The 10,768-nt window shown below is 43.6% G+C and overlaps 1 protein-coding gene across 1 annotated transcript; it reads left to right on the top strand.

Annotated features, from left to right (window-relative positions):
* The first annotated feature begins 4,153 nt into the window (after positions 1 to 4,153).
* Positions 4,154 to 10,444, top strand: LOC116803457 (centromere-associated protein E-like). Its single transcript, XM_032727166.1, has 4 exons — positions 4,154 to 4,206; positions 6,077 to 6,700; positions 6,754 to 7,070; positions 10,314 to 10,444. The coding sequence occupies exons 1-4, from the start codon at positions 4,154 to 4,156 to the stop codon at positions 10,442 to 10,444; spliced, it is 1,125 nt and encodes a 374-aa protein (XP_032583057.1).
* Positions 10,445 to 10,768: the final 324 nt, after the last annotated feature.

The raw sequence follows: 10,768 nt of genomic DNA on the forward strand, positions 1-10,768 counted from the left end.
CTGCGGGAAATGTCGCAAGACAATTTAAGGACCGTCTCCTTGACGGAGAGCGGCCTACTTCGGTGGTAACACCAAAAAATATTCCTTAACGGAATGTGCAAACGGCACAAGCACGGCCAGTTGCGGTAGGGAAGAATCGGGCAGCACACCGAGTCACTCGAATGTGGTCCAAGCCGGCCAAGCGGGACGGGCTAAAAACCCATTACCACAACTTGGTCAGCCTGGGGATCGGGATGACCCTAACCGTAAAGGGCTGAGCGGGGCCAGAACGAAGTGGTATATTCGTTACCTTCAGCAGGGAAACTCACCCGCAGAAGGTTTGTCTCTGGCCAAGACACCGCAGCCGCTGGAGCAAAGGCCCAACTCTGCTTCGAAGCGGCAAACGCCTAAGAGGCAGAAGGTGGAGAAGAGCAGGCCACTGACTGCTCCATTCGATGTCCCAAGTACCTCAAGGGCTGCAAAGGCAACTGAGGTAAGCAAGCCATCATATGCTGCCGTAACTGGGGCCATTAAAGTTGCGGTCGTACCAGAGGGGTACCCCAAAGTCGTCCTCAGCAGTGAGAACCTCTCACAGCTCGAGGAGGCACTACTGGAGGAAGTAGTCCTCTCCGTTTGGGATTCTCCAATCAAGTTTGGAGGAATCCACTTCAGGGTGGGCCACCTGATAGTGGACTGCCGCAACGCAACCACTGCTGAGTGGCTGCAATCAGCAGTCCCCAGCCTCAGTAAGTGGAGCGGTGTCTCCCTGGAGGTAAGGATGGGCGACGACTTGCTATCGTCATACAACATCACCACCTTCTGCCGCAGGACAGGAGACAAAACAACAAAGTGGATCATGGAACTGATCATGAAACAAAATGACTTGGACACTGAGAACTTGGCTTCTCATATCAAGGAAGAATGAAGATATATTCTCAGGAGCTAGGCATGGAACTAGACCTGCTGAGTAAGGAAGAAGCGATACCGGTGGATGGTGATCTGGGTATCTCCAGATCAGCAACGCCGACGATGGAGCCGATCATTTAATGGTCGGGAGTACAGGGATAGCTTGAACAACCATCGCGCCAAGGTGGACTCGGCTTTGCTGGCATGGATGTTCACCAAACATCATCTTGGGCTAGCCCTGGTACAGGAACCCTGGTATAACCCGGGAATAAAAGGACTATACGTGAAGAACGCCAAGGTAATTTGGGATCAAAGGGCTTCTAGTCCTAGAGCCTGTATCCATGTAGAAGTTTTATTATAATATACTTACAGAATTTCTCTCGCGTGACTGTATACCGATCGTGGAAGCAGATGTGGGAGCAGCCAAGAAGACTGTGGTGCCCACCGCCCGAAACCACTGCACTGGCTGAATACTGCAAGAGGACACACTCACCCATCATCATCGGATGTGATGCAAATGCACATCACGTGATATGTGGCAGCAGCGACGTGAACCAAAGAGGTGGGTCACCCTTAGAATTTATCTTGAATTTATCGGCAATGTTCCGACATTTGTTACCAGGGTAAGATCTGAGCATATATCAGTGGCTTCGCATATAAGGGACTGGCACGTATCTCCTGAGGAGTCAGTGTCAGATCACAGAATTATCCGATTTAACATAGGGCTAAATCTAGAATGTAGAAAGCGCAATCCCAGGAATACAAACTGGGAAGGGTTTAATGCCTCCTTACTGCGAGATCCAGTTACTAGGGTAACCGGGAAACTCCGTACCACTCTAGAACTGGAGGCCGCCGTAGAAGATATTAACTCGTGTCTTACTAACGCGTTTAGAGAAAACTGCTCCCTTGACCGAGCCAAGAGGGATAAAGATGCTCCATGGTGGAACGACCAATTGGAGAAATTATGGAAAGCGACCAGGCGTCTCTTTAACAAAGCAAAAAGATAAGGGAACTGGGATGCCTACCGGCATAAACTGACCATGTATAACCATGAGATCAGGAAAGCCAAAAGAAGGAATTATAGAACGTTCTGTGAGGCAATAGTAAACACATGTGAAGGCGAAAGACTTCACAGAGCAATCTTCAAAGAAGTGCCAGAATCAAATCAGGCACTACGAACGGAGGATAACTACTATACCATAGGAAGTAAGGAGAAACCACTACTGACAACTCACTTTCCGGGAAGCACGCTTCAAACGGATGGGAATCCCACGGTAACGGCACAAAGTAGACCGTCTCCTACTGATTGGGCCAAAGCAAAATTAATAGTAACAACGGAGAGATTAAGATGAGCAATTGGTACATTCCACCCCTACAAATCTCCTGGTCCAGATGTCATTTAGCCAATCCTGCTACAACGAGCGCTAAATCGGCTCGCAATGCCGATCAGGAAAATACTGATCAGCAGCCTAGCTTTAGGACACATACCTACTGCCTCGAGTATAGCAAAAGTGGTCTTCATTCGAAAAGCTGGAAAGAAAGACATCACTGATCCGAAGTTGTTCTTGACATCGTTTTTGAAAAAAAAACGTTGGCAAAGTTGGTTGATGTCAGCATTAGAGGCACTTTGCTTGTAGAGCATCCGCTCCAACGGACGCAGCATGCCTACAGGGCGGGCAGATCAACTGACACTGCCCTATATCACCTTAAAATCCTTATTGAGGATTCACCTACTCATAAGGAAGTGGCGTTATGTACCTTCTTAGACATACAGGGTGCATTCGACAATATCTCCCATGAGGCTGTCAACGCATCCCTGGCAAGAAGAGGACTAGATGCAACAACCACCAGATGGATCAAATCACTACTAGCATCTAGGCGAACCATGCCTACTATAGGAGGACAGTCGTCCACAGTATCTACCACAAGGAGTTGCCCCCAAGGGGGTGTCCTCTCGCCTCTCTTGTGGAGCTTGCTGGTAGACGAGTTGCTGGACTCACTGACCTGCAGATGTATACTTTGCCAAGGCTATGCTGACGATATTGTCATTATAGCTAAAGGTAAATATGAGGAAACACTCTGCGATATCATTCAACTGGGCCTCAATATGACCAGCGAATGGCGCAAAGAATTAGGCCTGAGCCTAAATCCTAGCAAAACTGTTATTGTTCCTTTCACAAATAGGTACAAGGTACAGAGAATGAAGGCAACAACCCTGTCAGAATGTCGCATAGAGGCCAGCAGAGAATTTAAGTATCTTGGGATAACCCTCGACTCCAAACTTAGCTTCAAAACTCGTGTCGATAACACAATTCATAAGTGCACCAGAGCACTTTTCACGTGTAGAACCTCACCATGCATAATAAGATGGCTGTACATCATGGTAGTCAGACTCATACTATCCTATGGGGTAATAGCCTGGGGTGATATTGAACGCCTTAGCATCACTAAGGTGAAACTTCTTAAGCTGCAAAGAATGGCCTCCATATGCATGACAGGAGCAATGCGTACCTGTCCCACTGCAGCCCTAGAAGTACTAAAAGAGGTAACGCCGCTATATATCGTCATTGAAATGAAACGGAAAGCCACCCTAATATGAATTGAGGGAGCAGGAAATGACTGCAACCTCACAAGAAAGGATGCTGTAAGCCTAAAAAGGGATATCCCTTTGCTGATGCAACCAAGTGATGAACACCGTGCGCATTTTAACTGGCCTTCTTACGGGGCACTGCCGACTTTGCAGTCACTTGCATAAGATTTGCATTGTCGCTTCTGTTGCATTGAGTAGGATAGCTCTGCACATATTATATGTGACTGCATGGCGCTTTCCATCAGTAGGAACAGACTCCTGGGCATTTATGTAGTCCCACGGGAAACAATTGCAGTCCTGAACCCCAATAAAATTCTGGCATTTATACAGTGCATTGGACTTCAAGGAGATCTTTGAGTCATGAAGGGGTAGTACAATAGGTCAGACTGGGTCGCTGTACACATAGAAACCCACTTAATAATAATAATAATTTTTAGCTTAATGTGTACAGGCACATTGTTTTTCGCCACCGCAATGTTAAAAATTAGCCGGGAAAACTTTACATTTTCACACACTGCGGTGAGCTAGAGTTAGGTAAGTTCCAATTGTTATAACGATGAATTCTTATAGAATAAAATCTTGATCATCATCGCGAAGCAATGCTTCACGGCCTTTTTGTTAACTAAATAATCTTAATGTCTACTAAACGAATTAAAAAAACACACACTTTGAGCGTACATGGTATCGAAAATTCTAGAATTAGATTTCACCATGATGATATATCCTCTATTGTGCGTGGTAGTCAGCTTTACATTTGTAGCTTTGAAAGAACCGTTATAGCGAGGCATTGTTGCCGATGCCTAGCGCAGTTTCGGCGTCAAGAAAAAGAAGTTATTGCGACGCAGGTGCATTTTGATCATGCGTAGACACACTCTTAAAAACGGAGAATAAACAAGAAGCCATAAAAGAAATAATATTTACCTAATCTCTCTGGAAATATAACATATAATTAAGCCAACTGACTACGTGAAGTTACGGCACATTTATAACTAGCTCTCGTGCGGCAAACAGAGAAACGATCTCGATAAATACGGCCTTACTGCAACAAAATGTATGTCCGCGCAGAACCTGTTGGTCAGACACACAACTGGAATTGGTTCCCGACGAGATAAGGTCGGCGGAAGCTGAAAAGGATGTCGCTAGCACGAGCTACATTCGAGGGTTGGTGCCCTACCTGGACAAGAACGCACTGTGCATGCCGTACTGTGCGAGGAGGCCCGTAATACTGTGCTATATTACCAGGACGAGATTCTGGGTCACCAAGATGAGGAGTGTGATGTGGATATTCATTTCATCGTGCCACGTGTGCAAGTTGCAGAGAGGCCGGCCAATGCCGCCGATAATGGGACCCCATTCGGAAGACAGACTGGATGTGGCTGGATGGTCCTTTAATTGGACTACTTTGGGCCACTTTTGGTGGCCTTGTTCACGAGCTTGAGGACAAGGACGATTCATGTGGAGCTGGCGCATGACCTGTCAACGGATTCCTGCATTATTGCGATCAGGAACTTCCTCTGCTACGAGGACCAGACTGCGCAGCTACTACGGCCAGAACTTTGTGAGAGCTGACAGGGAAGCCAGACGCTTTGGTGACGTGTTCGAGATGGAAAAGATTCAGAGCAGATTCAAGCAGAAGCATCGAATGGGTGAGTCCGTCTGAGGGTGGAGTATGGGAACGCATGGTCAGTCATACCCTGAAAGAAGTTGGGCCAGGGCACCATGTACTTGAGTCTCCTGATTCAGGCGGAGAATATCGTGAATTCGCCTCCGCTTACCCATTTGCCTGATGGCCTACTCAAGGGAGTGGAAAATCTGTGGTGAACGTGATTCGCCTGGATTGGATGCGGAGCTGACCAAATTTCTAAGAGAGCGCAGTGGAGGCTTGTTAACCTGCAACGAGATCATTTCTGTCGGAGGTGGGAGTATCTGCCTACGCTTGTTCGCCGACAGAAGTGGTGTCGAAGAACAGAGCCCATCCACCAGGGTGATATGGTCTTCGTCTGCGATTCAGACTTTCCCCGACGAGAGTGATACAAGGGCATCGAGGAGGAGGTCTACAGAGAAGCTGATTGGGTCGTCAGACGCGTTAAGGTTCGAATGAACGACAATAGCCATTCGAGGACAATGATTAGAAATGTCGCGTATTGAAAATTGTAGTCGATAGTCAGTATTTTAAGGTGAACCGGTTTAAATGTGAATGATTTAAATTTGTTAGCTTAATGTGTGCAGGCACAATTTTTTTTCGCCATCGCAATGAGGGAAATTAGCCGAGAAAACTTAACATTTTCACATACTGCGGTGAGCTAGAGTAAAGTTAGTTTCAATTGTTATAACGATGAATTCTTACAAAATAAAACCTTAGCCATTTAAGTCAGCTCCTTTCGCGCGACGGCAGTCTTAAGAACAAACAATAGTGTGATGGAGTTCGAGGATTTTGAATCGAGAGCTTGAAAGAGAAACAAAGTGAATAAAAATATAACAATGTGTAACGCCAAATTGGTCAACAACAATATAACAACTTTTAGATTATAAGCCAACACAAGTAGTTTTTTGGTTTTATATTATCACTAATTGAAACATTGCAATAATTATTTTTTAAAGATTTGGACATCTGGCCAAGTATAAGAATATAATACTAAGAGAACGCGACCGTTTAGCGGGAGAAGTTGTGGACTTAGAAAAACGATTAGCCACAAATCGATATTACTCAGAAAACTTGGAATACATCATTCGAAATAATGAAGATGCTATGAGCAAAATGGCTTCTCGAGCTAAATTTGCTGAAGGCGAACGCCTAAATGTAGAATCTAAGCTAAGAGCTTTAATGAAGACCATGGAAGAACAAAAAGAAGCACATGGAAAGACTATGATGAAACTGGATATTGCGAATAGAGAATTATCAGAAACGACACGTAAACTCAGTCAAAAAATTTCGGACTATGACAGACAGAGGGTCCACCTAGATAAATATAGAAGTGAAGTTAACGCATTAAATAAGGCAATGCACAAAAATGAAGATGACATAGCCGACCTAACTAAAAATCAAAAAAATAACGAGGAAATGATAAAGCAGTTAAGGCTTATTGAAAAAGAAAAATCAAATGCCGTTTCTCAATTAACCAGCAGGCTTAAAAAATCTATTGAAGATCAAAATAATGCGACAACAAGAATGTACAAACTAAATAGAAAAGTCATGATGTTAAATAGTGAAATATTAAGGCTTAAGTATATTATTTAAAATATAATGATTATTCTGTAATAAAATGATTTTTTCTTAGAAACAACATTAATTCTCTGGAGAAGGATGTCTTGAATGCAAATGGCCGAACGGATGATATTCGTCGTATCAAAGAGACATTGCAACGTGAACGTGATAGCCTTAGAAGTGATATTATAAAATTAAATAACACAATGGCGGACTTAAAACATGATATGATGTTAAAGGCAAATATGATAAGTTCCTTAAACCTCGATATGAACAAACTAAATGTAAAACTAGATGAAGCTTACATTCTTAAGTCCAAAGCAGAGAAAGAGAGAGATGAAATGGCGCAAGAAATGGAAACTCTTCATGAACGCATTGAAAACTATCAAGGTATGTTTAAACTTTTAGCAAGCGATTTAATAGTCAGCGTAATTTCATCAAAGTCTTTAACTCGTACTCCTCGACAAAGCGAACCGTGCATTCTCGACAAAGCCCTAGGATATTATGCTGGCTCGTCCGCAAGGCGTGTCGAACGTTTGGTCCCTTCTGACCACTAGACGTCCTTGTCCTCCTGCAGCCTCCGTTCCTTTTCTAGGCAGCGGCGATTTGGTTCCAGCAACGTCACGTTACATTGCAGGGCGTCCTTATTGCGCTCGTTCAAAGAACGTTACCGTTCGACTTCTGTACTCTGCCCGGCTTGTTCACTGCCTGCCCTTGCTGCCCTTGACTCCTAACCCAATATCCTGCCTCTAGTTTCGATGGTGGCGACCAGCGTGACCATGCGTTGTCCAGTATCCACCGCTGCTATCGCAGCTCCCTGATTCTCAAATGCTGAGAAAATGTTTTCCAAACATGTAGCTTTATGGGGTCATCATGATCTTGTCTCAGCCTAGTAGACCCTGTCGTCTAGAGTTTAAATGGCATCTTGATCCTTCTCGTGGCCTGCTGTGAACTCTGCTCTTTGACCTGCACCTTTTCGATCTTAGCATTGTTGTCTCAGCATATAAGACACACTTTTGAACAGTTTTTAAATTTTTTAGCATTTTATTCCTTAATATCTTCGCATTCACACTATCTGAGGAACAGGTATTCGATAGTCGGGGAACTCGACTATAGCATTCTATTAATTCTATTCTTTACGTAACTCCAGTTTCTTTGTTCGATTATTTTACTTTAATTAATATAATGTTATTATTATAATCTACTAGCTTTGCAATTTGGATACTTTCTTTGGGTAGTTTAATTGCATTGCAAAGCTCACCGAAACGGCGGCACATAACGGTTTCGGTAAATCAAACTAAATACATTTGCAAAACTATTTGTTGGCGACTTACGATTGGCGACATGGGTTTTCCGATCAGAATTCGATCAGTATCTCCTTCTTCTTCTGGGTTTGTGCAAGCTTTATTTACGCCGGTAAATTTCTTGGTCAAATGCGTATGAAGTTTCGATGTAATAGTTTCACAGAATCCTTTCTGTCAAATGCCACACCTCTATCTTTCAACACATGCAACGATCTCAATAAGGCATATGTTCCCCGACGTGACCATGTGTTGCCCAAACACCATATACTATGGCGATTTCCCAATAATTGTTCGGTTCACTCGCTCTGAGGCTTTTGCGTGCTGTGAATGGATAGCCGTTAACTTGTGTATAATACGATGCTCGATGTTAAACTGTTATCCATTATCCGATACTAAAGTCTCAGGAACTCCCCATAAATGAAAACTCTTTCTTTATATACTTTACTATTACAGAAGACTTTAGCCTTTACAAAAACAAATTTTTAGAAGTATTTATAAATATTGCGATGTTACCACTGCCCTAATGTGAACTTTATGATCTATGCCTGGCGGCGCTGGCCCTTGAATGTGGCGCTGGGACGCCCTAAGCTTTTAGATTAACACCAAGTGCTAACGGATCAGCAGCTGAGGTACTTCGAAAAAAAGAATACTAGATTCGTTGAAAGAATGTAACAGGCAGAAGAAAGCGTTTCCGAACATATAAAGTATAAATATTCTTTATCACATTCTTAATCACAACCTTCTAGCTTTTATAATGTCCAGACAGACATGGCTAGATCGACTCGGCTATTAATGCTGATTAAGAACGTATATATACAAAGACGTCGAGCGCAACGATACGAGTGCGAAGTTCTGCACGCCGGCAGGGGAGTTTTCGCTTGCCTGTGGCTTCCAGTCACAAGACGACTAGTTAAACAATTGTGAACTGGAATGATGATGTGAAGATGCGGATGAGAACAACCGAGTCGTGGCTGCCGGTCTCGCCATCTGATCTCCCAGTCAGCTGTCAAAGCAGTGCTGGTTAACGGCGAAAGCATCCCGGTCTGGCAGTCGCATCGGCTGGCAGCATAACCTGGCGAAAGGTATAAATCCGCACACATGGCAGCAAAAATAAAATGCACAAACTGACTGGAATTTCACAATTAAACATAATTACTACAAGTGGCAGCCACACTCTGCTAATCCGGAGGCTAGGTCACGGATTCTGGAGGCCCTACCAAACATTCCCCCAATCCTGCCCCGACGGCGTCACAATAAATGCAACAAGTGCACCCACAACGGATGAATAATGCTTGGTGTTCGGTAAAATGGCCAAGGTCCAAAGGCCCAGAACCCAAACGAAGGCACCCCCAAGAGCCCATTAGAAGTGACCTCCCCAAACTGCAAAGCGGGTAAAGACTCCTCTGCAGACGGTGCGAAAACGCAGAGTGGAACTTGCGTTACTTAGCGAGCCCTACCGGACCACGGCTAGCCCAGCATCGTAGCGTAACAATTAACAATGTTATATCCGACAAAGGGCTTGTTAAAATACAAAAGTAATAATAGCAAAACCAGATCGCATCTTTACTTTGTTTATAAGCATAACCTGGCGAAAGGTATAAATCCGCACACATGGCAGCAAAAATAAAATGCACAAACTGACTGGAATTTCACAATTAAACATAATTATTGATGAACTTAATATTAATGCTGTAAAATGTACTGCACACAGTGCCCTTTTGCAGCTCCGAATATTAGCTCATATGAACGTGAAATTTGGGAGCTAAGTGTACTAAAGGTCTGGTGATGGAGAAGTTGTAAGATTTTTGATATTCCAAGTATTACATAAACATACAAATATGTTTCTTCGTTATACAGCCGGCAGCCAGCAGCAGCTCATCATAAATTTAAGTTATTTTATTTATCACTCTTTTACACTGCTCTGTGCAGCAATATATTTAGCATTCCCCTTTATGCTATGTTCTGTTGTTGTTTCTGTTTTAATCTTTATTCTGTGAAACTTGCTCGTTTGCCTTCTGCATAGCAAGTTCAGTTACAAATTAATGGTTGATCTCCCCCTACAGCCCTGTGTGGCAAAATATATTGAAATAAAACTAAAATATTAATTTAAACATTAACTTTACCGTGTTTATAAATTGACACACCATTTCTCAAGGTCAATGAAAAAGCTCATTGCCTGAACATTTGGTGACCCCAACGTGATATGTAACATTTCTTTATCGTGAACTCAAAAACAGTTTATTTAATTTCGGTACATTTTTGTGTGTACATAAGTGGCTGCACTTTTCGACCTAGCTACTTTGCGTTTATCGCAAGCATATTCGCATAGCGGCAGTTGCACCCGATTCGCTATCAGCTGAGGCTGATACAGAGGCTTCGTTCAACTTGGCTCATGATTCCCTGAAGGAACTGGACCTCAATCAAATGGGAAGCGAATTGCGTGACCAGTTCAAAGACTGAAATGCGGTATGTTGTAAAAACGGAACTCAGTAGACGCAAAGTGCGAGAGATTGCTTGTTATATTATGCGTCAATATCCAGGAACTGAGTGGCCTCCTGGTTCTCTATTTAGACGACCGAATGTGCCTAACCTGAAGCTACCAACCGTTAGTGGAAATTATACTGAATACAAAGATTTTATGTCGATGTTTCTTAAAAACCCAATACTGGCTGACATGGAGCAGCTTCAACACCTCAAGTCTTGCCTATGAGGTCCCGTTTTGGATGCCGTTGGTGTTTAAGAGGTAACTGATGCAAATTACCCGGCTGCCTTGGAGTTGTTGGA

This window comes from Drosophila sechellia, unplaced genomic scaffold (genome assembly GCF_004382195.2).
Source record: "Drosophila sechellia strain sech25 unplaced genomic scaffold, ASM438219v1 Y_36, whole genome shotgun sequence".
Taxonomy (NCBI): Eukaryota; Metazoa; Arthropoda; class Insecta; order Diptera; family Drosophilidae; genus Drosophila; species Drosophila sechellia.

Bases quoted from the DNA above. Each gene is read 5' to 3' on its own strand.
- LOC116803457 (XM_032727166.1), top strand. From the start codon at position 4,154: ATGGTATCGAAAATTCTAGAATTAGATTTCACCATGATGATATATCCT. The intron at 4,207-6,076 runs GTGCGTGGTAGT...TATTTTTTAAAG, and splicing joins ATGATGATATATCCTCTATT to ATTTGGACATCTGGCCAAGT. The intron at 6,701-6,753 runs GTATATTATTTA...ATTTTTTCTTAG, and splicing joins AGTGAAATATTAAGGCTTAA to AAACAACATTAATTCTCTGG.